General features: G+C 45.5%; 1 protein-coding gene and 1 long non-coding RNA gene across 2 annotated transcripts in view; one reads left to right on the top strand and one right to left on the bottom strand.

The window, feature by feature from the left end:
• Window positions 1-12,696, bottom strand: part of LOC138247367 (uncharacterized) — a 95,137-nt gene extending 82,441 nt beyond the window's left edge. The window contains exon 1 of the long non-coding RNA XR_011194471.1: window positions 12,495-12,696. This is a non-coding gene — a long non-coding RNA (uncharacterized lncRNA). The remainder of the gene's footprint in view (window positions 1-12,494) is intronic.
• A 347-nt stretch (window positions 12,697-13,043) lies between these two features.
• Window positions 13,044-21,369, top strand: JPT1 (Jupiter microtubule associated homolog 1). Its single transcript, XM_069200123.1, has 5 exons — window positions 13,044-13,279; window positions 15,316-15,449; window positions 15,595-15,689; window positions 15,989-16,007; window positions 20,979-21,369. The coding sequence occupies exons 1-5, from the start codon at window positions 13,224-13,226 to the stop codon at window positions 21,122-21,124; spliced, it is 450 nt and encodes a 149-aa protein (XP_069056224.1). The 5' UTR covers window positions 13,044-13,223; the 3' UTR covers window positions 21,125-21,369.
• Window positions 21,370-27,225: the final 5,856 nt, after the last annotated feature.

Genomic DNA, 27,225 nt, shown 5'->3' with positions numbered 1-27,225 from the left:
TAACAGGAGATCATCTTCATTGAGGCTGCCCTCAATGCTTCCAGAGTTGCTGGACTCTCCTGTGAGAGAAGCAGCATCTCTGACTATTACATTTGGAGTCAGGGTTTGAGAGACCCTGGGCTCCCTATCTAAGACTGGAGGTGGGAAATCCTCCAGGTCACTAGGGCCCCCCTCTGTGAGGCCATCATCAGAGGGATTATTTTTAGCAAACTCTGCCAAAAGCTCCTGGAACTGTACTTTGGTAGGGTTTGAACCAGCTTTAATCTTTTTGATTTTGCAGAGAGACCTTAACTCTGACATCCTAAGATGCAGGTAAGTGGTGAAGTTGAGTTCCATCACTATCTCTTCTGCATTAGACATTATGGGGGTCATTCCGACCTTGGCGGGCGGCGGAAACCGCCATGCTGCTGCCAATGCGGCCGCACTCCCGCGGCCCCCATTCCGACATTCCCGCTGGGCCGGCGGGAATGAGGCCGCAACACAGGAGCCGGCTCCGAATGGAGCCGGCGGTGTTGCGGCCGTGCGACGGGTGCAGTTGCACCCGTCGCGCTTTTCACTGTCTGCTAGGCAGACAGTGAAAAGCTGGCCGGGGCCCTGTTAGGGGGCCCCTGCACTGCCCATGCCAGTGGCATGGGCAGTGTAGGGGCCCCCAGGGGCCCCTGGACACCCCTTACCGCCAGCCTCTTCCTGGCGGTAAAAACCGCCAGAAACAGGCTGGCGGTAAGGGGGTCATAATCCCCAGGGCAGCGCTGCTTGCAGCTCTGCCCTGGCGGATTATCACCGCCGGGGCATAAACGGCAGAAAACCGCCGGCCCCGGCGGTGCGACCGCGGCTATACCGCCGCGGTCAGAATACAGAAAAAAGCACCACCAGCCTGTTGGCGGTGCTTTGGTCTTTTTTGCCCTGGCGGTCTTGGACCGCCAGAGTCAGAATGACCCCTTATGTTTCTAAAAGTTGGAATACTTTTTAAGAATCTAAAACTATCTCTAGAACTTAATTCAAACTTTTACAAAACTTTTAAACTCTAAAAGAAATGCTAACAGGGACTAACACAAGGCCCTAGCAGGACTTTTAAAAATGTAGAAAAATAGCTAACATTTCAAAAATCAGTTTCTAATGCCAATTTTGGGAATTTAGTTGTGTGATCAGGTATTGGCTGAGTAGTCCAGCAAATGCGAAGTCTTGTACCCCACCGCTGATCCACCAATGTAGGAAGTTGGCTCTGTATGTACTATTTCAAAGTAAGAAATAGCATGCACAGAGTCCAAGGGTTCCCCTTAGAGGTAAGATAGTGGCAAAAAGAGATAATTCTAATGCTCTATTTTGTGGTAGTGTGGTCGAGCAGTAGGCTTATCAGAGGGTAGTGTTAAGCATTTGTTGTACACACACAGGCAATAAATGAGGAACACACACTCAAAGACATTCCAGGCCAATAGGTTTTTATATAGAAAAATATATTTTCTTAGTTTATTTTAAGAACCACAGGTTCAAGATTTACAAACAATACTTTAAATGAAAGGTATTTCACTTAGGAACTATAGGAACTTTGAATTAGCAAAATAGCATATACAGTTTTCACACAAATGGCAATAAGCTATTTTAAAACTGGACACTGCAATTTTCAACAGTTCCTGGGGGAGGTAAGTGTTTGTTAGTTTTGCAGGTAAGTAAACCACCTACAGGGTTCAAAGTTGGGTCCAAGGTAGCCCACCATTGGGGGTTCAGGGCAACCCCAAAGTTACCACACCAGCAACTCAGGGCCGGTCAGGTGCAGAGGTCAAAGTGGTGCCCAAAACGCATAGGCTTCAATGGAGAAGGGGGTGCCACGGTTCCAGTCTGCCAGCAGGTAAGTACCCGTGTCTTCGGAGGGCAGACCAGGGGGGTTTTGTAGGGCACCGGGGGGGACACAAGTCAGCACAGAAAGTACACCCTCAGCGGCACGGGGCGGCTGGGTGCAGAGTGCAAACAGGCGTCGGGTTTGCAATGGAGTTCAATGGGAGACCAAGGGGTCTCTTCAGCGATGCAGGCAAGGGGGGCTGGAGGGGGGGGGGGCTCCTCGGGGTAGCCACCACCTGGGCAAGGGAGAGGGCTACCTGGGGGTCACTACTGCACTGGAGGCCGGATCCTTCAGGTCCTGCGGGCTGCGGGTGCAGTGTCCTTACAAGGCGTCGCGTCTTTGAAGCAGGCAGTCGCGGTCAGGGGGAGCCTCTGGATTCCCTCTGCAGGCGTCGCTGTGGGGGCTCAGAGGGGGCACCTCTGGCTACTCACGGGCTCGCAGTCGCCGGGGAGTCCTCCCTGTAGTGTTTGTTCTCCACAAGTCGAGCCGGGGGCGTCGGGTGCAGAGTGCAAAGTCTCACGCTTCCGGCGGTAAACGTGTGTTCTTTCAAAGTTGCTTCTTTGTTGCAAAGATGCTTCTTTCTTGGAGCAGAGCCGCTGTCCTCAGGAGTTCTTGGTCCTTTTAGATGCAGGCTAGTCCTCTGAGGCTTCAGAGGTTGCTGGACCCTGTGGAACGCGTCGCTGAAGCAGTTCTTTTGAAGTGGGGAGAAAGGCCAGTAGAGCTGGGGCCAAAGCAGTTGGTGTCTCCGTCTTCTCTGCAGGTTTTTCAGCTCAGCAGTCCCTCTTCATCTTAGGTTGCAGGAATCTATCTTGCTGGGTTCTGGAAGCCCCTAAAATACTCAATTTAGGGGTGTGTTTAGGTCTGGGGGGTTAGTAGCCAATGGCTACTAGACCTGAGGGTGGGTACACCCTCTTTGTGCCTCCTCCCTGAGGGGAGGGGGGCACATCCCTAATCCTATTAGGGGGGAATCCTCCATCTGCAAGATGGAGGATTTCTAAAAGTCAGAGTCACCTCAGCTCAGGACACCTTAGGGGCTGTCCTGACTGGCCAGTGACTCCTCCTTGTTTTTCTCATTATCTCCTCCGGCCTTGCTGCCAAAAGTGGGGCCGTGGCCGGAGGGGGCGGGCAACTCCACTAGCTGGAGTGCCCTGGGGTGCTGTAACAAAGGGGGTGAGCCTTTGAGGCTCACCGCCAGGTGTTACAGTTCCTGCAGGGGGAGATGAGAAGCACCTCCACCCAGTACAGGCTTTGTTACTAGCCACAGAGTGACAAATGCACTCTCCCCATGTGGCCAGCAACATGTCTGGTGTGTGGCAGGCTGCTAAAACTAGTCAGCCCAAACTGGTAGTCGGTATGGTTTCAGGGGGCATCTCTAAGATGCCCTCTGGGGTGTATTTTGCAATAAAATGTACACTGGCATCAGTGTGCATTTATTGTGCTGAGAAGTTTGATACCAAACTTCACAGTTTTCAGTGTAGCCATTATGGTGCTGTGGAGTTCGTGTATGACAGACTCCCAGACCATATACTCTTATGGCTACCCTGCACTTACAATGTCTAAGGTTTTGCTTAGACACTGTAGGGGCATAGTGCTCATGCACTTATGCCCTCACCTATGGTATAGTGCACCCTGCCTTAGGGCTGTAAGGCCTGCTAGAGGGGTGACTTATCTATACCTATAGGCAGTGTGAAGTTGGCATGGCACCCTGAGGGGAGTGCCATGTCGACTTAGTCATTTTATCCCCACCAGCACACACAAGCTGGCAAGCAGTGTGTCTGTGCTGAGTGAGGGGTCTCCAGGGTGGCATAAGACATGCTGCAGCCCTTAGAGACCATCCCTGGCATCAGGGCCCTTGGTACCAGGGGTACCAGTTACAAGGGACTTACCTGGATGCCAGGGTGTGCCAATTGTGGAAACAAAGGTACAGGTTAGGGAAAGAACACTGGTGCTGGGGCGTGGTTAGCAGGCCTCAGCACACTTTCAAATCATAACTTGGCATCAGCAAAGGCAAAAAGTCAGGGGGTAACCATGCCCAGGAAGCCTTTCCTTACACCCAGGTACCGCAGTACCACATGGCACAAGATGTCCTCATTCAGGTAGCGCAGATAATTGCAAAACTTTGTAAAGCAAGGGGTTCTGAAAGAGGTACTAAGCAGCCCGTGTAACTCACCAATAATGGGTTTGAAAAGGCCTTGTGGGAAAGTTCGAATTGTTCAAGACCTGAGAAAAATAAATGAGATTGTGGTAAAATGCTGCCCCATAGTGCCAAATCCAGCAGTGATTATGTTTCAGGTTCCATGTGATGCAGAGTGGTTCACAGTTGTTGACCTGTCACAAGCATTCTTTTAGGTGCCTCTTCATGAGGACAGACAATTTCTCTTCAGTTTCAAATTCCTGGATAAGGTGTACAGTTGGTGCAGAATTCCTCAAGGGTTTTCTGAGTCACCTTCCATCTTCAATCAGATATTGAAGAAGGATTTGGAGTCGTTAGAACTGCCTTTCAGTTCGACTCTAGTGCAGTACATTGATGATTTGTTAACTGCATCCAGGACAAAAGACGACTGCAGGTATGACACAATTGCCTTACTGAACCATTTGGGAAAGAACTGACATAAAGTGTCCCCAAAGAAGCTGCAATACTGTCAGAAAGAGGTGAAGTACTTAGGTCACTTGATTGAAAAGGGCTCCAGGAGAATATCCAAAGAAAGGGTGGCAGCCGTATTACAGATGAATCCCCCGACAACCAAGAGAGATATCAGAATGTTTCTGGGAATGGTGGGCTACTGTCATCAGTGGATCCCCAACTTCTCAATTATCTCTAAACCATTAGTGAAACTGACAGCTAAAGAGGTCCAGGATGACCCGGGTACCATAATCATGTCCGAGAAAGAGATGGAGGCATTCATGGAATTGAGGGAAAGCATGTGCAGGGCACCAGCTTTTTAGGTATGCCTGATTACACGAAGCCTTTTCTATTGTTTTACCATGAACGTGATGCTTGTTCTTTGTCTGTCTTAACACAGGTCCATGGAGGTGCAAATCGCCCAGTAACATATTTTTCAGCTACTTTGGACCCAGTCGCAGCAGCCTTACCGGGTTGTTTGCGTGCAGTTGCAGCAGTTGGTCAAAGCCTTACACAGTGTGAAGGCATAGTGATGGGACATCCCTTAACAGTAATGGTCCCACATTCAGTTGAAATTCTGTTAACCCGAACCAAGACGCAGCACATGACAAATGCTAGGTTGACCAAATATGAAACAATCATACTGGGGTCGCCAAATGTGTCCCTCAAGAGATGTACTGTATTGAACCCGGCAACTTTACTTCCCATTGAGAATGCAGACATTAATGATGCTGAGGAAGTAGAACATGATTGTCTTGAGGTAACCGAACTATGCACCAAACCAAGGCCTGACATCAAAGATACCCAATTAGAAGAAAATGACTACATTATGTTTGTTGATGGTTCATGCTTGAGAGACTCAGTAGGAGTGCTGAGAGCTGGGTATCCTGTGTGTACAATCTCTGGTATTTTAGAAGCTTCCTGGCTCGAAAGAGTGTACTCTGCACAAGTGGCTGAATTAATTGCCCTTACTAAGGCATGCCACGCAGCCGAAAATCTGAAAGTCACTATCTATACTGACAGCAGATACGGATTCGGAATTGTACATGATTTTGGCCAACTATGGTCACAGAGGGGTTTCATGACCTCTTCTGGTTCACCAGTGAAAAATGGCGAAAAGATTAAGGATTTGTTGCATGCGATTCAGTTACCTCTTGAAATTGCTGTGGTGAAATGCAATGCTCTTGTTAAGTCACAAGACTTTGTGTCAATGGGAAACGGCTATGCAGATCAAGTCGCAAGGTTTTGCGCATTGAACTGCATATCGTTCCGGGATCAATGGGAATTGTTACCTGAAACTGAAAATGAAACGTGCTTAAACTTTGCATTAAGAGTGGTTGACACATTAGAAGAGCTAAGATCACTGCAGGGACGTGCTAGCAAAGAGGAAAAACGCTCCTGGCAGAAAATGCAATGTGTACAGAGATCTGATGACTTATGGGTTTCAGGAGAGGGGAAAATGGCTTTGCCAAACAGTCTTTTGTCACAGTTTGCAAGGTTTTACCATGGTCAAGCACATCTGGGGAGAGACGCCATGATCAGATTATTCAAAATCGATTGGTTCAATCCGAAATCCAGACAAGCTGCAGAGGTTATCTGTCACAGGTGCATCATCTGTCAGCAGATGAATGCAGGAAAAGGGACTGTGGTAAATATGAGCCACGTTGGGAGAGCCGGCAGTCCATTTAGCAGGATGCAGATGGACTTCATCAAAATGCCTGTGTGTGGAGGCTTGAGGTATGTGTTGTTGATTGTGTGTGTTTTCAGTCACTGGATTGAGGCTTACCCTACACGTAGAAATGACAGTCTCATAGTAGCAAAGCTGTTGCTTAGGGAGTTAATACCAAGTTTTGGATTCCGATCTCTTTAGAACCAGATAGGGGCAGACACTTCGACAATGAGGTGATTAAGCTCTTATGTGCTGCATTGAACATCAAGCAGAAGCTGCATTGTAGCTACCACTCTGAAGCATCAGGACTAGTGGAACAGATGAACGGTACCTTGAAGTCGAAAATGGCAAAAATGTGCGCAGCTACCAATTTGAAATGGCCAGGCGCATTGCCCTTAGTACTGATGTCAATGAGAAACACACCTGACAAGAAAACGGGACTGTCTCCCCATGAAATTCTAATGGGTCGAGCTATGAGATTGCCCGCAGTACCAGCAAATGTCCTTGTGAATATCACGGATGATATGGTGTTGGACTACTGCAAGGGTCTGGCTGATGTGGTCCGCTCTTTCTCTCATCAGGTGGAGGCCACTACACTGCCACCGATAAGTGATCCAGGTCACACCCTAAAAGCAGGTGACTGGGTGGTTGTCAAGAAACACGTGAGGAAGTCGTGTTTGGAGCCACGCTGGAAGGGGCCATATCAAGTAATACTGACAACAACCACTGCTGTGAAATGTGCAGGTGTTCCAAACTGGATACATGCCAGTCACACAAAGAAGGAGACGTGTTCAACTAATGAGGAACTTGAAGTGTCCAAAACAACAACTACAGAGAAGGAAGTCTGAGGGACGGAGAGTATTCAAAGGGGAACAGAGACTGAAGGAGAGCTTGCTGAGGATGGCTTAGTCCCTCAAAAAGTAAACAAGTTCGAGAGAGGTGACAGTGAGCCTATCTCAGCTGAGGCAGCAGGGGAACCGAGACAAGGAGAGGTTCTCCCAGAAGCAGACGGATACGGGTTGGAAGTTGAGCCCATAACAGACCCTGAAGGCGAAGGAAGTGAGGCAGAAGAAAGTCAAGGTGTTCTGACTCCTCCTGAGCCGCTTGCAGGTCCATCAAGAGAAAACACCATAGCACAAGAGGAGGGTGCTGTTCAATGTTCTGAAAGGCCAAGCAGGAAGAAAACACATAAAGGAGATAATTGGCCGGAGACACAAGCTGCAGGGGAAAAGATGATCCCTAGTGACACAATAGAGGAGGAAGTTGACACAACCAGAAAAGAGGATCTCAGTGAAGGAGAGTTGCAGAGTGAACGCAAACTGAAAAGAAAAAGAGTTGCAAACAGAAGGCACGCAGGTCCTGAATGGGCATACGCAACATCAGCTGAATGGCAACAAGAATTGTTGGCGTTCTGTTTTGATCGAGAGGTACCAGGTCAATACTACGGCACCTGAATTCAACTCTAGAAAGAGACTGTGTTAAATTGAAATTGAAAGCTGAGAAAAAAGACTGATAAATTACCGGATGTGACACTGATAACCTGAATTGACTTTGAAAAACCGATTATAACAAGCTGCTAAACCTGATTTGACAAAAGAGTCCTGGAGTGAGTGAACGCTGTAAATACTTGCTGAGAGAGACTTTGCATTAGAAAAAAAAAAGAGGGTTTTATATTGTCCTCAAGTTGATTGTTTGCTTTGTATTATTCTGCTATCTGACTCTTTACAGATCATGAGTTACACGAAAGGTAGATGTGTGGTTGGTTGAGTGTCATTCTAGGTATTGTACGTGCAATAATAATTATAGGTGTGATTGTGGGTGTGCCATGGGTAGATAAGAAAGTGACTAACAATGCTTCAAATCCTGAGACCGCTACATTAACATCAAGGGAGAAGTTTGAGCAGGATGCAAAATACTTACATGCAGGAACTAATCCAAAAGGGGAACTATCTACTAAAGTCTTCTATCGCTTGCTGAATGAGTATGTTGATACAATGGATGCAAAGAATTGTTATGTGTGTACAAAGATTCCTTTGTCAGTACAAGATGGGGTTACTTACCATAGCCTGGCACTAACATATGGGATAAGCTGTGATTTACTACTAACAAGATTCTATGATCAAGAACATGTGCAATACTTCTACTCTAACTTAGATGTAGTGTTTTCTTTTGTGCCTGTGATTGAGTTTCTAAACAAATTAGCTAAGAACATAGCATAAAATTAGTTAGGGGTTTCTTTGAACCGACACTGACATTTGGGACAGCTTATGCGCACCGCAATAATTTAACCTGCTTACTAACACCTGTAGAGAAAAGCTTCTTAGATCACACTGATGATAGACGCAAGGCTTTAAAGGAAAGGCTAGAAAAGGGGTTAGAAAAACGCACATTTGCAAATGATTATGCTTACACCGCAATAAAGACACAAGGCAAATTAGCTATAGATGCATTACATGTAGGTAGGCTTTGTATATATAGGCCGAAATCTGAGCATGCCACTTTATTTGTAGGAACGAGTGAATGCAGGCATGTGTTTTTGTTTCAGGGTAAATGGACGTTCATGTTAAATGGATAGGATCCAGCGATCCCTGGGATCTATTATATATGTGGGCTTAATGCTTATTACCGTCTTCCTAAAGGATGGTATGGGACATGTTATTTGGGAATAGTTTTCCCAAAGATCTACCAGATTGATGACTTAGAGCAAATTCCTAAAATGTCTGAATTACAACATACTAGACAAAAGAGAGAGACAGCGGCTGCTGTCGTTGGTGACATATTTGGAGCCATAATTCCTTCAGTAGGGGTTATCTTACACGCCATAAAGATTCGAAAGTTGTCTACTATTGTGGATAACATGCTGACAAACTTCACAGGGGCTATACTCCTGATGGATACTGAACTTGCTACGGAAAGAGCTATGACTCTTCAAAACCGGCTTGCTATAGACATTCTTTTAGCGAAGAGCGACAGAGTCTGTAAGATGCTTAATGAGCGCCATTGTTGTGCGTTCATACCAGATAACAGCAAAAAGATTAGAAGTATGCTTGCTAACCTAACAAGAGATAGTGCAGATTTGAAGGAATTGAAGGAACCTGGAGTTTGGGAGAAAGTTGGGAAAGGAATTACCAGAGTAGGGAATTGGTTTAGTAATATTTGGAATGGAGTACTTGCAAAAAATATTGGGGGGGGTCTATTGATTGTCTTGATCTGTTTATTGGGTTTATGGTTATCATACAAAGTTAATGAAAGAATAAAAAGAAATCTGACAAAACGAAACAAAAGAAATGAAGAAAATGAAAGAGAGAAAATGTTTAATGAAATTTGGGAAAGTTCACACAAAGGGCAAGATGTTGAAACCTGCATAATGCGGAAAGTGAAAAATTGAAAAGGGAAAGGTTTGTGTGATGACAAGGGTCATCAGAGGAGGGAAGGAGAGAGCGTAGCTTTTATAATCAATATTAACATGAAATGTTTATGAACTAATGTATAATAATCCCACATAGAAAATGTATTAATATGTTTTGCTAAAACGTGCGTTTGAAATATGCCCATGGGGAGTGGCTGCCAATATAAACGGGGACTAATGAAAATTACTAATGTTGATGAATTATTATGCTAAGACATAGTTTTACACTAATCATTACAGGTTATGTTGCTAAAGTTCTGCTAATAAATCATTAGGCCTTAGTTAGCATGAGTTGATGCCTAGCTGCCTGGCTCTCATATTAATGTGTTTTTCTAACGTGCAGTGTGCCGACTTGCTAAAGGACATGAACTCCTGTTTTCCTAAAAGTTAGAAGCTGAATGTAACTGTAGTAGATCCGTTCTCATGAAATTCAATGTGCTTGTAGAAACATTTTAGCTGAATGACCAGTGTAGATTTGTACCTGCTACAAGGCCGCCTAAACCGGTACAGACAATGGAGCTACTGACTGAAGATGTGCAAGGGACCATGAGAGTATGAAATCATACCGGACATTCTGTACGCTGAAGACGTCAATCATAAGGACCAATAAACTACGTGAGAACAGTTATGGGGTGAGAAATTTAATGAAGTAATTACAACCTTATTGGAGAGAGATAGTGGGGTATCGACTTTAACCAATTGGATTTTAGGGGAATGTACCATGAAAAAGGGATAAAACCTCTTGACACAAGGAAGTAGGGGAGAACAGGGGAGGACAGGAGACGGGAGAACGGCGTGAATAAAGAACAGGAGAGAATAGTTAGGGAGATGCTGATGCGATTTGTAATGATCCAGATACTTTGTCACTTTGCTTAGTGACTTGATAATTTAGTTAGAACCATCCTTGTCCTTAGATTGCCCATTTATACTTTACCTCCTTATGAGGGAAGTGCCCCCTTTTACCTGACTGAGTTCCTGACTGATGGCGAACCAACTGATGTCCTGAAGACGAAGACCGAACCTGAGTGCTGACCCAAACGGAGGGTAACTATATGACAATGATTTTGTGATTGTCTGTTTGCTTTTCCTTTCTAGGTACCAACTGCTTCTTTTGACAGAGACCATAGCTAGATGTTTTCCAAATTGGTGTTACTAAATTGTTTTGCATGGAGCCCAACATGCTAATGCTAATTCGAGGTTAGGATAGGGGTTCACTGAACTGACGCAAATAGACAAATGACTGAATCTATGCTTTGTTGAATAATGTGCCAATGATACTCTGCTAAGAATAACCTATGTTAACGACGTGCTATGTTCTAATTCTCATAATTCTTGCTTTGATGAAATCTTATTCGAGTTGCCAAATTGTGACAATGTTGATAAGCTTACTACTGCTAAGATTAATAAACTTGTTAGTAGAATTGCAATCAATAGGGAATAAATATCACAAAATCGTACTAAACTAGTGTGGTTATTCATGACTGGAAGGTCATGGTGGTGTCCTGAGTTTCATTGAATATCATTGACTAAGGTGAATTGCACTGTTAAAATAAATATTGATGACGTCATTGGCATATTGATTGACATGTTAATTAGCTATCTCGTCCTAAGGTGTCTTCAATCAGGGTCAAAAGATTCATTGGCCTTAAACGAGTCCCAAAGTGAGTAAATTAGTCATAAAGGGACGCGTTAACAGGGGCATAGTGCTCATGCACTTATGCCCTCACCTGTGGTATAGTGCACCCTGCCTTAAGGCTGTAAGGCCTGCTAGAGGGGTGGCTTACCTATGCCACAGGCATTGAGAGGTGAGCATGGCACTCTGAGGGGAGCTTGTGTTGCTAACCTATGTTGACAGTTGCCTCTACAGTATGTCTCCTTGTAGTTCCTCCTTCCTCACTTTTACAGACTTTAGTCTTGCCTGGAAATTGAGGCAGACATAAATAATCAGCAAGACATTCATACATGTCTAGACTTCAAATTTAGTCCATAGACACCCAATTTTTCAACCTAAGAGTTATGTTATTTTAGGCTTTTGCCTCTTAAAACACACTCCACTCCAATGGAAATGAAGAAATACATGTCAATTGACTGGATTCACACAGGCAACTCCTACTTTTTAACGCTAAAAAATTGCTTTATTTTGGCTGTGTATCATCTGAAATTGCCTCTCCTTTAGTAGAAGTCAATGGTAGAAATACATTGTTTCAATTATTTAGTTTTAATCTCCCACTTTCTTCTTCTAAAATGTTGGTATGTACGTAAATGGCAAAATCAAACACCCCTATTTTTTTGCAGATCTCCATCCTAGCAGCTGCTAAATACTGGCACGTGCAGTGCTTTAAATGGGCACGTACTGTCTGGTACAAAGTACCTGCAATTCTTTAAATTGAAAGAGAGGGTACCTGCACTTTTTAGCCTTACTGCAATGCTTTTAATGGGAGTGTAAGGCACTTCTTCGGAGCAAACTGGTACTGTGGAGGAGTACCAGCACATACATATTTCCATTTAAAGCCCTGGGCATATATGGAAATGGCCAAATATCTACTGTCAGTTTCCAAAATGTATGACCGGGTAAATACCAACTGCTCGTTTTTCTAATTTTACCTGCACCATCTCTTTGTGATCAATAGATATTTTTGGACATGGACATTTGGCTCAGATTTGTTAAGAAATGTTAATATATAAGGAAATTAAAAGCCATCCATATACCCACTGGCTTTGTAGATATCTGAAGGAATGTGTTTTTGTTATCATAACGTAACACGCATTAACAAAGCCAATAGGTATGGATAATAACTGGAGCTCTCTTTAATCACGTATCAGTTTATTGACTTTATCACCATAACCAACTCAAGCCTACTATGTTGAGCATAAGCTTTCATACAAGAGAACCATCAAGTGTGCAGTCAAAAAATTAAAACGTTTCCAAAATCAGAATTAACAAAACAAGACATACCCTCCTAAGAGGTATTCTCAGTATAGATCGTTTCCTGCCTGCCGGGGTGTTTTTCGGAGAGGTAAACAATGCCTATTGTAGTAATCCGTGGGAATCCACGTAACGCAAGCCAGAACTAAAAACATGTTCCCTGGCGAGAAATGCAATTCTACCGTTTGTGAAACGACGTCCGCTTCCGTCGTTACATTTCCTTTCTACACAAAAGAAACAAGTGCTGCCAAACTGCTACCAATCAAAATAGTGGAATTCTGCGAGCGGCAGCTTCGCATTCCAATCATCAATGCGAGTACATGTGAGACAGTCGTCTCTGTTGAACGTAACTGCAACCATCACTTGGTGCAGAAGACGAGGCGTCATCCAATCATTTTCAGACAGTTGCCACGAGGCGCGGCAGAGGGCGGGATTGCTGGCAGTTTTTTTTTTTTTTACTGACAAGGCAGCTGCCAACGGCTGAGGGTGATCGAAAGATGCCGCGAGGACATTACCAAATGAGCTTAGAAGCCGGTTTGAAACGGCCAATGGAAGGGTAGCAGGGGGGCGGGACGTTCTGGGTAAGCTATGTAAGAGTGGGAGATAAACACGCAGTTCTGTAGCCGCTGCCTGTCGGATTCATTGCGTTGCACTGTTTGGGCGCATTTAGTTCCTCTTTTTGCCCTTTGTCGGCTCTTACTGCTCGTCATTTAGGTCTTTTAATTTTTGCCTATTACGACATTAATCTGCAGCAACGCCATGACGACCACCACCACCTTCTCCGGTGTGGATCCCAGCGGCAGGAGCAGTTCTAGGTAACTAAATGCATGTGGGGTGCTTTGCGTGAGAGCGGGGGTGATTGGCATGGGGGTGGCTAGTAGGCACCCTAGGTGAGTTGGTTTAATTTTCTCGCCGTTTGATGGGCATGTATTCTATGGGTCTTCGGTGGCATATGGGTTTTTCTTGGGCGTGGTTCTTTGTGTAATGCTCGTGTTTGTGTCCGGTTGTTACCCGCTCACTTCTACCGATCTTTCAGCAGCTTTTAATCCCCCTTGTATGACATTTTGTGTTGTGGAGTCCACTGATGTGTTTAAGGTCTACTTCATGTCTTTCCTACCCCATGAGGAGTGGTCCTGGTGCTGTCAGTACCCGCAAAAGCTTGGGCCGTACTCGTATTACAGTCTTGCCTATGCGCCACCTATGCCCTCAGCTATACCGACACTTTATAAACGTATCATATGAAATCTGCCTTCCTTGCAAAGAGACTTTGGCATATTGCCTGTACTTTATGTATACGATTAAAGCATTATAACTGCGATCATTCCACCTTCGTAGGGTGTACCCGTCAATATGATTGCACCAACCTCCTCGTCCCCCAAATGTTTACCGAGGGGTTGCTTGCGCTAATAGTGGTCACTTACATAAAGACTGCGTTGGGGATGCAGCTGTTGCTTGTGTGATCTTTTATGTTCTAAGTCACCGTGGTTAGGGTCGTTTCGTTTTTGTCAGACCCAGCCTCTTTTAGGATCGTGTATTGTCGCCGGATCTCGGTTGTATCTTGGTTTTCTCACCTGCTGTCCCGTTTTTTCATCATTGGTTCCCCATGGTAGCCAAGTAATCTTGGGACTATGCTTGATCTCTTCAAAAATACGCATATGAAATCCATGTTTATACTTGGCCTACACCTATATTGAAAGTCATACTCTCTTATGGTTATTGGGTTCGTGCCTGAACTAGGAGTGGTAGCAGTTGCTGCGGATTTCTGGGCACCCTCGGTGTGACTCAGGCTTTTGTCAGGATGATTTCATAATGACCAGTGCCGGGATTTTTTTTTTTTCCTGACTCTAGCGGTGACTTTTTTCTCATCTCTTCGTGCAGTGATAAGCGTTTATAATTCACATGAGCCATAAAGCAGAAGTGCACCCATTCCTTTTGCGTGAGCTGGCCTGGTGCACTCCTATTTCCGGGTTTACTCGGACGGTGAGCTCACTGCCTGCATAGCAGTAGCGAGATCGAATATTTCCCCACCCACCATTTCTTGTTCATGGCCCTTCTCTGGGGCCGAGGTATGATCACATCCTGCCACTGGGTTCTGAGAAGGGTCCCCGTCATGTGCTGGGTGTGGCTTCCGCCTCTTCATTGTGATATCCGGTGCAGCTGCTCGAGGAGTAACGCCCCCTTCAAAGCTGCAGAGGTCCTCTACAGTAAAAGCTTTGCTCGTTACTTGGCGAGGCCCAGATTGATACCACCTTTATAGAACTGCAGGGATCGGAGTAGGTGCGGTGGTCTGCGACATCCCGTATAGTTTTTTGCTGTACGTTTCACGCAAATAAATGTGCCAACCCGCTAAAAAGGCTTTCTAATGTGTAAACCGTACATGGGTTGTTACCCTTGGATGCAAAGGCCCAATATGAAAAAAATAAATTTATCTGATTATTTTCATGATTGTGTGTATATGTATATATTTGTGTGTATACTAGATTTGTAGCATTGAGATGCAGTTCAGTTGAACGCTTAACATCCTATACTTTTTGATTTATTTTTTAACCGCTTGGACTTAGTTCTGCAGTATATTTCTGCTTGGTAAGCTAGAAACAGCCTCATTGTCTTTGGTGATTGACTTGGTTACAGGAAGTAAGTAGCTTGTGTACCCTCATGATGATTAGCCCGTGGAATGCTGAAGATTAATGCAGATGTATTGGCTGCCGAAGATGGGCAGTGTTGTAAGCAGTGTGTATGAATGTATAAAAGACACTCGAGTTTGTTTTGTAGCTTTTTGTTGGGTTGCACAGCTCAGACTTGCAGCCAATCTGAAATGATACTAACTCCGGTTGGGGCTTTCTTTGCTTAGGGTTTTGCGGCCACCTGGAGGCGCTTCCAACTTCTCTCTTGGCTTTGGTGAGCAGCCGGATCAACCAGCAAGAAAGTACAAGATGGCATCTAATATATTCGGCCCTCCCGATGACCTCCCAGCTCCTAAACCAGGTATAGTAGGTATTTGCGCGTTAAACACTACGGATACGCTAGTGGCGAGCACTTGACCAGTTTCCACTATTGATTGGTTCTTGCGCAACCTGTTTCCTTTAGTGCCATTTAACTGTGTGGTCAACTGACAGGAGCTTTTTTTCAGGGAAAAAAGAAAGTGTTTCCAGCGATGCGGAGCCGTCAGTACCGCAGAGAAGGCCGCTACCTGGTGGGGAGTGTGGCGACTCCATTGAACAAACGGTGGGTGGCAAGACTACCTAATTTACATTCCTTCTTTGTCTAATTTCTGCCTCCGAAAAGTTAGCTATAATTTAACTGCTTTGGATAATTAAGTTCTAAACATTGTTCTCGCATTGTAATGCGTGTGGATTATTGAAGTGTTATTTTGGGCTCCTGTAGTTGCAGTTTGTACTGTCTGGTATACTGTGGTTTTGGTCTTCAAACAATGTAGGTTGGCAGATGTCTTGCCGACATTGCCCAGTCTGTTTTGTTTAACCTTTCTTTTCCACTAACGAGGTTCTTTTCTTTTATTTTTTTAGGGCGACTCCGAAGAGTATGGTAAGTGCATTGTCCTTATGATTATAGTGGCTTTTGAAATGTGACGTGTGTACTATGCAAGAGCTGGAGCTCGTATTCCCGGCCCACCATGGAGCTGCCGCGCGCTGTTTAAGAGCAGTAGATGCTGAGGAGTGTTTTGGTCTACAGCGCTCCTCAGGATGATCCACCTTATCCACCAGGGGTGCTCTACTAGAAAATAATTTTTACTGGTCGTAACTTTGTGTCACGGTAGAAAGTAAACATGCTTCTTTCAATAGTTCATATGGGCAGGAGCGAAGCAGCATAGTTATGTTCCATTTCTGGACATTCTCTGACAGTGTACTAGTTTGTTTTTTGGAACCACCACCTGGCAGCCAGTTTGCAACCACAGATTATTGGATAGTAGATGGTGCGAAATGGGCCGTGCATGTAGGTTTGGGTGCGAATTCATTCACGGCAGTGGACGAGGAGTCGATGCTGGAATCTGACTGCCATGTATTTGGCGGCACTTTCTGGTATGACCTGCTTTTTTTGTATTCATGTGAAACTCTAACCCTTGCATTACTCAGTTACAACGTCCTGCTTTTGGGTGCTGCGCTTTACACAGAAACAAGTAATGCCAGTACAAACAAACTGACAATGGAGTAGGTGCTTTAATCGGAGTAGCTTATGACAGTGTCTTTACCGGTGCTAACTAACCATGCCCGTGGACTTGCCCCTTAAGTCGAGCACTCCATGGCTTTTTTTTTTTTTGTCGTGTCTGAGACAATATCCACTTAAGAGAAATTGAGCCTTTGATTGCCAAGTCTTTTAAAGCATAATGATAGGAACAGCTGGGTTTTCTGTATCACAGGCTCGTTGTGCATCTGTTTTTGCATGCCATGAAGGGCCAAATCGATCTGGACCAAGATGAAAAATTGAAACGGGTATTACTAACCAGGCTCGAAGATGAGCAACTCCTGTCGTTTGTGGCATGAACCCTGATTACACTCCGGCATCCGAGAGGAAAGGGCGAAGGCCTGACAGATGGTGCTCTTGAAACCTTGGGAAGGGGTGTTGGATTTTGCATTGCTATTCTACGGCCTTCTTGAGATGCGACGTGAAAAACTATTTCTCCTAGCATGAAAACAAGCTGTTGTCCTGTGAGGTGCAAAACAGTGTAGTGATGGGGTGGTCGTGGTGACCATGCAGCATATAACCGGTAGCTGCTGATGCTTCACTCTACCCTTTGATAGGGAACCCCTCTACAACAACTTGTAGAAACTAAGGTAGATGGACAGGATCAAGGTGGTGGAGCTTGGCCTAGAGCTCGTGTCCTCACTTGTGTAGCAGTCTGAGACATGGGGAACAGCAGGCGTTTTGTCCGTTTTAATGGAATATTGTAGCACAGGCTTACTTGACCTGAGGCTCCACGCCACCGAATCTGCAATGCACGGTGTGAATTTTGTACCATTAATTCTAGGAATAATATAGCAGATGCAATGGAGGATCTCCTGGAGTGGTGAGCACTCTTTGAATGACCGAATCCCCCCACACGGCAACTGTAACCACGTGAATAAGTAGAGCGCGATGGGAGACTACTGAAGTGGTACCATCCTAATTCCGTGGGAGGCAGGAGATGGGGTCGCCTCCTCCCAAACTGCAGCTCATTGTTGGAAGGGAGCCGGGTCCTGTTATTTCCTAAACGGAGTCCGAGACCGCTGCACAGCAAAACCCTACTAGCCGCGGAGCGAAGAGGTTCTCGGTATCCGTGTCTCAGACACGGCTGTACTGAATCTCACTTAAACACTGTTTAATGCTTAAATGTTACCTTGCTCTTGTATATCCAGAGTACTGTGAGGCGCAGACGTCACCAAGTTAGGACCTTGATCCTCTTTACCGTTACAGTAGTTATGCTGACACCCTTACTAAAAGGTGTGAAACCGTTCAATATCCGGAAAGACTTGCACCGCTCCCGCAGCCCTTAATTGACTATCCGGTTTAAGCACTAGGTTCCTTTTTTGTATTTATTGATTTATTTTACACACTTCCTGGGAGACTAATGTGGAACCGAGCAGTGTTTGGAGAGTACACGCGATCGTGTAGGTTTAAATCTGTCAATTGGCTCAGTTGTATTTGACATTTTCACCCTCAAACACGTGCTGAGGCTGAAATTTGAACATAGGCCCTCCTAGGTTCCAACGTCTCAATAGCTCCTCTACTTGCACAAGACTGCACCTAAACAGCTATTCTGTATCATTGATCAGTTCTCCGCATGTCATTAGATTTGACCTGCTTCTGCCACCGCAGTGATTGCCTTTCTCCTCCAAGCAGTGAAGGTCTTCAACTAGGATTGTCAGAACCACATTCTTGTAGGCTTTCTAAGCAGAATTGCTGGCTCATCTGAGTAGAATCATGGGTTCTTTGCCACAGAATACACCTGCACACAGGAATGTGGAAGCTAAAGGCGGCATGGAGCAGAACACTGACTGGACACTTGAACAGAATGTTTTTTGGGCATGTGTCTTGCATTGAGACACAAAGCACCTACACCAGGAACACTGGCCCGGAGGCAGGATCATTGATCAGTACAAGGCATATGAACCTACATTGTGACAGCACATAGACGTGGACTGATGGGTTCCTCCACGGGGCAATATCCCTTCCCAGAAATGGAATGGATCACTTTTGTGACCAACTTGTAATGCTTGGTTGGGGAGTTTTATGTTCAGATGGGCACAGATTACAAACGGGGGCAGTTGGAGATTAGGAATACAGTCCACCAGGTGACCCTTTTACCACCAAAAAAATGATACATGGAAAGTATTTGCTCCAGTGGAGCCTGGAATACACCTACAGCAGCGATGGATGGTACTTCCTTGAATTGCCAGGGGTTCCAGCTGGACAGAGGGGACACTTAACTTCTTATCCATGCAGTCAAATCTAACGTGGCCTGGCATGATGTGTTAAGTCATCCACGTACTGGGCTGTAAATAGTTGAAAATGTGAGTTCACCCACCCAGATTCACATAAGATCCACTCTTTGCGAGATCCAGTGCCCATGTATGAACCAGGACATTGAATGTACTGAGACAAGACTAGGCTCAGATGTAATTCCAATTAAGCAATTATTTCATTTTCTGAAAAGTTGCTCCACTTATCGCGCATCTCCATTTTAGCACCGGGGTAACCCGAATGACCAGAAAGTGAGTGGCTTAATTGCACCCAAGTTTTTTTTTTTTTTTTTTTTCTGCACGAATGTCCTCTCGTCCGTCAATATTGGAGGTGAAGATGTATTTCACGTAAAATATAGCCCTTAATGCCCGTTTTGCTGTTTGCTGGATGTCATGAAAACAAATTGCGTGCACACGTACGCTGGGGCAGGGAGTACACTTCGGCCCAAGTGTTTCAGAGGGAGCATTCCAAATCCTCTTATCAAATGAAAAGCCTGCCATGAGTGACTGGTCCTATCCTGGATACAAGTGTTTAGCAGACGCGAACTAGTAAGGTTCTGCTTTAAAATGTGTGTATTACAGATGCAAGGGGAAAAATTCTTCTGTGGAACGTGGCTGTACTTGATCAAGATGGCTTCTGGTAGTTTAAAACACTAGGCTGAGCACATTCGAAACTTACTTGCAAAACAAGTGCTTATGTGCAGAAATGGGTAACCTGATCCACTGTGATGACTGGGAAATACTTTGGAATGGGCACTGGAAACAGGATCTTAATAGTATGTTGCCCCATCAGTGCCGGGGCTAGCAGACTCCACACAAGCACTCGTGCAAGAGTGCGCTTGTTTAGCTCACCAAATGAGTTTTCTGATCAAACCACGCCAGCGCCTTTGTCTGAGCAGTACCAACCATATAAACAAGCACTTGCAATGGGTCTCGCATTTGCTCAGTTAGACCTATAGAGACATTGTACTCAAACTTCAGACCATCCGTATCCGTCAGTGCATTTGTTTTCCATTCAGATACGAAAGCAAATGAAGTGGTCTACTGGCTGGAGATCGCAGAGACCAGAAATATAAACTCGGGTCGCCAAGTGTCGACATTTCAGTACACATTTTATTGCTATGTGCAATAGTTTTTAAATCTCCCAACACGTTGCAGAGCCAAAAACAAGCAAATTCAAAGCGCTGCCGCCATGAGTGTGTTATTGGCTCCCTGTGTGAATGTCTAAAGGATCGCCACTGCTAAACTGATTGCCGTGGAGGTGCCTAAGCTGAGTGCCCTGGGTTAATATACTACAGCCTTCTCCTGGTAAATTTGCATTAAATGACCAGGTTTGCTGAACTGTAAAATGTTAAACTCAAAAGTGACTTAGTCGAAGCCAGTTATATTTGACCATGCTCTAGGACTGCACGGATCTAGCACATTGTTGTAGGTGTGGCTTATAAATGACCATTCAGGGACACTTGAACCCTGGTAGCATTTAGATGACTTGTTCATACATATCTGCATAGCTAATACATTGGCTGTTTGACAGTTGTATGGATCGTGACAGCCACCAGTCCAATTCAGGTTAAGTTTTAATTAACTTTGTTTAGATATCTGATTTGATCTCTATTTCGAATCTTTTTATGGAGAAGGTTAACAAGTATTAACTGATGCACGTTAGCCAGTAATTCTTCCTTTGGGGCCATCAGCTGTTTATGCTTTTAAACTAGCTCGCTTCTTGCAGAGTACTGAATAGAAGTAGGTATGTTTGTGGTGTAGCATCATGCACCCATCCATTTAATAGATGATAGCAGTGTATTGAAAGGTGAAGACAGCATACCTATGAGTGCTCATTGTGAAAGGATTCTAATTCAAGTACATAGCATACTCTTAGATTTACAACAAAGCAAGTCCTTGGTTGCTAGAGTATGCCCAAGTGACTTCATCTTCCCAGTTTTGGGAAATAGGGATTTGTTGTATATTTGGTAATGGCTATTTTTCATAGTATGTACTGAATATTAAGTTCTTCAGAACATGTAGTTTGATAGCTAATGCACAAACTTTTTTTTTGCAGAAAACGTTGAGGCAGATCAAGCTATCCCATCTGACAGTGAAGTGCCTTCTGAACCAGCACCTACAGACTCTGCCCCTGCAGTGCCAGCACCAGTGCCAAGTAGAAGAAACCCTCCTGGTGGCAGGTCCACCCTTATACTTGGTTAATGCTGCTGTTTCTTGCTGACTCCATGTTAGTCTTGTTTCTGTGTTTTGTGAAATGACCATGCGCCTGGACTGTCCTCTTCCATTTCTTTTATGAAGCACTTTATGTATCTGTCCTCCTCATTCTATTTTTTTTATGTTCACTTTTTTCACTGTCAGAATGGCATGTAAGTTGTAGGGATTTCTGTGGAAGCCTACAGTTTTCATGGTGTATTACAAACTGAAATAAAGATTGATTCTAGTCTATGGTTGAGACTTAAGCAATTCATTGACTCGTCAACGTACGTTAGTATGTATTTCTTTGTTATTGTTGGGAGTGTACTCCCATGTCCCCAGAATATACTAAACTGGCAAATGATGATCTAATGGCACTATACACAATCCTCCTACTAGTGGACTCTTTTCTGTGCATTATACTCTGAGCTCATCAGTCACTTAATGGATGAAAATAGATAGCTTTATTTCTATTGCACGATCAGTTCACTTTCATTTCACAAGTTACGCCTTGTGTGGGAATGATTGTAAACTATAGGTACCAGCAATTAACAGCACACGCTAGTGGTGAGGGCCTAGAACAAGGAAGTGGGGCATAAATGGCTAGAAGTCCACTGTGCTATGAGGCTATTGGAACATTCGTCGCCATGAGGGCTGAATGTTTTAAGTCTCCTGGGAGACACTGGGTTTAAAACCCATGGAGCTACAGAGACTCATGTCTCCTATGTATGCGACCACACTGCTACAGCAGTAACTGTTAGGAATGGACAGCAGATGCTGTGAATGGAGGGTGTAATCTACCACACAAGCTCGCTCTGCCAAACTGCTTTTCTTAGTTTGCCCGAGCTGAAGACAGTGCTGCTATGGCAAGTGCTATGTATTGGTCAAAAGACTAAAGAACTTAATGGCTAATTTACAAAGGGTTGTGCATTTTATAACCAGATAATGGGACTCCAGTAACAAGTGGTGGAAGAGCTTGTGTTAATAAACTATACATGATAAACTATAAAACGTGGATTTGTACGTCACACAGTCTCCCGTGAGACTATCCTGACTTGGCAGATGTGGTGGTAGCCTCGAGGGGGCTTATTCGAAGAGCCATGTACTCTGCTTCTGGTGAACTCAAGAAGCAACGAGGAGACTAATGTAGTGTCATAGGTTATCACACACTTTAAGGACAATGTATGACCAGGCTGGACTTCCTGATCTGCTTTTTTGGGTAGGATGAATGCTAGTCAGTCCGGCTGAGCGGAGGTGCCCAGCTGTTTAGGTAGGCTGGGCCTATGCTGTGTATTGCTTAGCATTTGTGCTAGAAGCTTTTTCTGTCCGCTTATGTAGCGGAACCAGTATAATTGCCTCAGCTGTGGGGGTAATGAGACCATCATGGGAGGGTTGAGGAGCAGTCTGGTTGCTGAATTCTGGATGGCCTGAAATAGGTTTTGGACTTCATCTGAGCTGAAAAAACTAGTGAGACTTCAGGTTGGGGGGGTGCAGGGGGGGAGGCAGGATGGCTCTGGAATAGTACTCCTACATACGGGTAGGTGGCGCTGTGCAGCTTCGTTCTGCTGGGGAAATGACAAGTAACACAACACAGGTACTACCCTAGTTCCTTTCTTGCCATGCCTTTACATGTGGAGTTCTACTATCGTTTGGGAAGGTTATTTCCTGAATTTGACTAGCTTGCAAGGGTAATGTCCCTTCCTAAAACACGCCCATGTAGGGACTATTACACACATGTCCTACAGATCTCACCCAAGTAGGCCTCTGGTGCTTTAGGCGAGAACACATCCACAACCTGCCTTACTGTGCCAAGATGAACTCTAAGCCTACTCTGGATCACAAAGCTTGAAGCATAAAATTACTGGAAGCCTCTGCCGTGCCCAGTTTGAGAGGCAGGCTGTTACCACCAGTGGTTCCCGTGGGAATCTGCCCCTTACCACTATTTTTGATCTCTAGCGCATGTGCGAGGGCGCCAACGTGCTACATGTTCCTCCAGAACGAAGTTAGTCTAGTCTCGGTGCACCTAGACTTTCTGGGTCCACTGGCAATGCTGTGTCTTTTAGGGAGGCTATGCTGTACATTTTCGGCCTGCTTCTGTTCCCTCTGGAATACCAGTGATCTACAGGGGCCATTAGTTGAAAAACAGACCGATTTGCCCTCTGCACTTTGTCCCCACCCTATACTCTGTTCTGTGCAGACTAGCATTGGGGCCAAAATCTGTACTGGTTCCTTAGACACTGGTGTTTTAAAACACTAAGCTGAATCTTTGTCAAGGCAGTGCTCTGAGCCAGTCGGGCAGGGTGAAGCCTTTTTGTAATTATTGCCTGGCACATTACCATGCAGTCGTGCAGAGACATGTCTCCTAAGTTTTAGTTCAGATGAAGGCCAAAACCGGCTGTACTGGGTTAGTCGTCCCCACTCTTCAAAGTCCACCATGGAGAAGAGTGCACCTTTCGCAGTAGTTAGCAGAAAGGCTGTAGAGGTCCTTTACCTGCAGTTTCCAACTAAAGCTAACATACTTACCAAGCTTCAGCTTGGTCAGGTGCCTATTGACTTTCTCCTGCCCTTAAATGGTGCTCTTATGGATGCATACTTGGGTAAATCCATGTTCTCGCCCTCCTGTTCACATAGGCCGCTTGTCCTAGACCAGCTCTTGGTGACGGAATTTGGCACTGCATCCAATGCCAGAGCTGTGGTTCAGGTGTCCACGAGTAAGGCCAACCCGAACGCCTTTCCTAGAACCACCTTCCAACTGAATTCAAACATAGGGAACTGTTGGAGAAGCAGTTTCTTCCGTCAGTCTTGCTGTACATTTAGTAAGTGTTGGTCTCCTTGGTCCCTACACCAATGTACTGTGGGACAGTCTAGCATATCTTATCTGGGGCTGTCAGTAAAATATCAGTGAGGTCAAACTTCAGAGTGGCAATGTTGCGTCAAACTATCTGGTCTGGCTTGGACAGGACAGATTGCGGTTGAGCAGCCAGTGTGGTGCTTCTGCCCCACCCTTTGAGGTCTACAGGCTACTCGTGGGATTTCTAGGTATCTGATAGTAATGCTGTTTAATGGCTCTTGCCTCTTTTGTGAGAAGGCAGATTAGGCCATAGAACAATTCAGTTGGGCCACAGCACACTCATTTGGTCTTTCAACGCCGCCAGGCAGTTTCCTAAACAATTCTTGCAATTTCAGTGGTACACACGGTGTTGGGTATATTGACAACATTATACCCTGTCGCCAGCACAGCAGGCTCCTCAACCCATTTAAGGTCAGACTGCAGCTCCCAGGGGCAATACTCAGGAAATCGGCTAACACAGGGCGAAGGCCCGCGACCACCGGGAGCTCAGAGTGGCCGGAGCGGAAACCCAACCGCGGCCCTGAGCATAGCAATCGCTCCAAAACATGGCACCCTAGACAAAAAAGAAAAAGGGTGGCGAAGGCACCCCCCCCCCCTGCACTTCGCCTTCCGGCCCCATCGTAGGGCCAACGCTTAGGGCGGAAACGGAAAGAGGTGGGGGGACAGGAAGAAGCGCATAACCAATCGTGGGAGCGCAATTTTGAAAACAAACAGCAAGGGGGGGGGGGGGCACCCTGGGGGTGGGCAAAGGCATTTAAAAGGGGGGCTGCCCGGCACCTTGGGCAACGCAGGTGACCAGGCAGCCAGGAGGAGAGAAACACCCACCCACACCTATAGATCAGCAGGAACCCAGAGCGTCGCAGGCTGGGTCGTCAGACGAAAACAGAGGGAAGGAGGCGGCGGAAAGAAAGGATAAAAGAACTACAAAGGCCACACCCAGCGCCGCGGGGTGGCAAGGCTACTTACCTTGGGATGCCTCACGGCAGGGTAAGGCAGTCAGGGGAGTTACTCGGTAACACGGCACTCGCAGCCCGGGTCCACTGGAGAGCGGGACACAAGGACCAAAACAAGGTAGCGAGCTAAGCCTAAAACCAAAATACGAGTACCCTCCTAGTTAAAGAATGACGGACAACGTGGGAGAATGATTGAAAACAAAGAGCAAACGGCATGCCATAAGAATCATCGTCTAAATGAGAAAGTTAAGGAAAGCATGTAACACAAATGTATCAATGGTATAATGATTTATTGCCCTTAACAGCTAAAATTATGATTGATTTATGACCCTCATAAAAGAAGGGCTGACATGCTGTAATTAACCTCTCAATAAACTGCGGCCAATATATTTCCAAAACTACGATCTGTGGTATCTTTTGCGGATTGGGCCGTCTGGAGGGGTTTACAGCTCCGTCCCCTGCCCCTTGAGCAGCTACAACATCAAAACTGCTTTAGTGTTCTTCCTGGCATAAAGCCATCCTGTAGCAGACGGGATCAGCTGTTTTCTTCAGCAATGGCAAGACATTCCCTCCAACAGGTAAGCCCTCCAAAAAACATGGCTGTGCCCCTCCATTTTTTTTTTATTCCCCCATGCCCTTGCATCTTCCACGCCGCAGGGCAGTTGACTGAGGACCATGTCTTGCAGGAAGTGCAGTCCCTCTCAACCAAAGAGGCCAGGAGGTTTTGTGTTCATAAGCAGGAACTGGGTGTTACTCCTGCAACTTTGTTGTGGAAAGGATGAAGGACCTGGTCCTATTTAGGTCTTTGCCCTTAACACCATACTGCGTAAAGACAAATTTAAGATGCTTATGCAAGCCCTGGTTTGGTCTGATCTGGATTCTGGGTAACAGATGGTAGAGTTAGACCTGCCGGATGCTTATTTCCATATTTCAGTCCTGCCAGCCTACTGCTGTTACAAAATAAAATGATGGCTGCTGTGTTAATCAATCGTTATTTTGCTCCGTTTCACCCCAGTTTGGACCCATCCATATTCAGATCAGTCTTGACCCTGCTTCCCAAGTTAACAGTCCAGCCCATATTGCTAAGCCAGGTCCTCACTCAATGGGAAACAAGCATTCAGATCAGTTTAGTGGTATTGCCCCATTATCAGCCAGACTAACTGGAACCCAGTGGTGCAGCAAGCTGGGGACCCATGTCTAGGTGTACCCTGGCCACTTAGGGCGCACATAAGAAAATAAAATGAAGGACTGAATGTTTAAAGTTTGGCAATTTGAGCTCAACTGTTCCGTTTTGGCAGGGGTGTGGGGGTGGCGTTTGGGAAGAAACTAGGTCAAGACTGATTTGCATATGGCTGTCTCCAAAACGGGGGTGAAGTGGTGAACAAAACAATTGATTAAACCCAGATCTGTGACTGAGGGTGAGTGTTAGAAAAGTTTCAACTCTCGTCCATTTTATTTTGTGGTATTGCTAGCTTACTGGCTTTATTTACTGTTCACAATTGCCTAGGAACATTTCCAGCAGCAGACCCTTCAATGCCCACTAACCACTTATTTCCCTCCCCCCCCCCCCTCGAAGAAAATCCCCAGCAGCGAGGCATCACATTGTTAGAGTTGAGGACAATATGCTTGGTGTTGAAAGCTTTGCTGCCAGCCATCAAAGGGAGATTGGTACAAGTTCTCATGGACAACACCACTGCCATGTGGTACTGCTACGAGCTGGGCAGGGTGAGGTCTTGTACCCTGTGCTGGGAGGCTCTACACATCGGGAACTGATTAGCTGAATTGTCAGGCCATTTCTTGGGTAGTGCACCACTTGCAAGTGTCTTTAAAGAACAGGCAGGTGAACTCCACCACCAACTTAGCAGATCACAAAGGGCAGTTGCATTGGGTGGTGTAGGGCACCCTTCAACAATTGGGAGAACCTTGCTCTACCCCTTCACCACCATCCAGTGTGCAATGTCAACACTTGCTTGCTGGACATCCCAAGAAGGTGGTTCGTCATTCCACTTAAGAGTGGAGCTTGGGACCCTATATGCCTTCCTGCTGCTGGCTCAACTTCTGAAAAGGAGCAATGACCAGGCCAAACATCTTTGTGGTTCCTGATTATGCAAAGAGTGTGGTATATGGAACATTTGGGCATGAGCATTTCTCCTGATCCAGCTTCTGCTTCAGGGCGATCTGCAGCAGCAGGACACTGTTTTGCACCTGGGCTTTTGTAACCAACATTTCATGCATTGAGATTGAACCGTGGCAGTTGATTGTTTGATCTCCCTGTCAAAACTATTATGTTGATAGCTAGAGACTTT

This window comes from Pleurodeles waltl, chromosome 7, assembly GCF_031143425.1.
Source record: "Pleurodeles waltl isolate 20211129_DDA chromosome 7, aPleWal1.hap1.20221129, whole genome shotgun sequence".
Classification (NCBI taxonomy): domain Eukaryota; kingdom Metazoa; phylum Chordata; class Amphibia; order Caudata; family Salamandridae; genus Pleurodeles; species Pleurodeles waltl.
This window is presented reverse-complemented; position numbering and strand designations above follow the sequence as displayed.

Excerpts from the sequence above, each read along its gene's own strand:
- JPT1 (XM_069200123.1), top strand. The coding sequence starts at position 13,224 with ATGACGACCACCACCACCTTCTCCGGTGTGGATCCCAGCGGCAGGAGC. Across the intron at positions 13,280-15,315 it reads AGCGGCAGGAGCAGTTCTAG|GGTTTTGCGGCCACCTGGAG; the intron begins GTAACTAAATGC and ends TTCTTTGCTTAG. Across the intron at positions 15,450-15,594 it reads CCTCCCAGCTCCTAAACCAG|GGAAAAAAGAAAGTGTTTCC; the intron begins GTATAGTAGGTA and ends GCTTTTTTTCAG.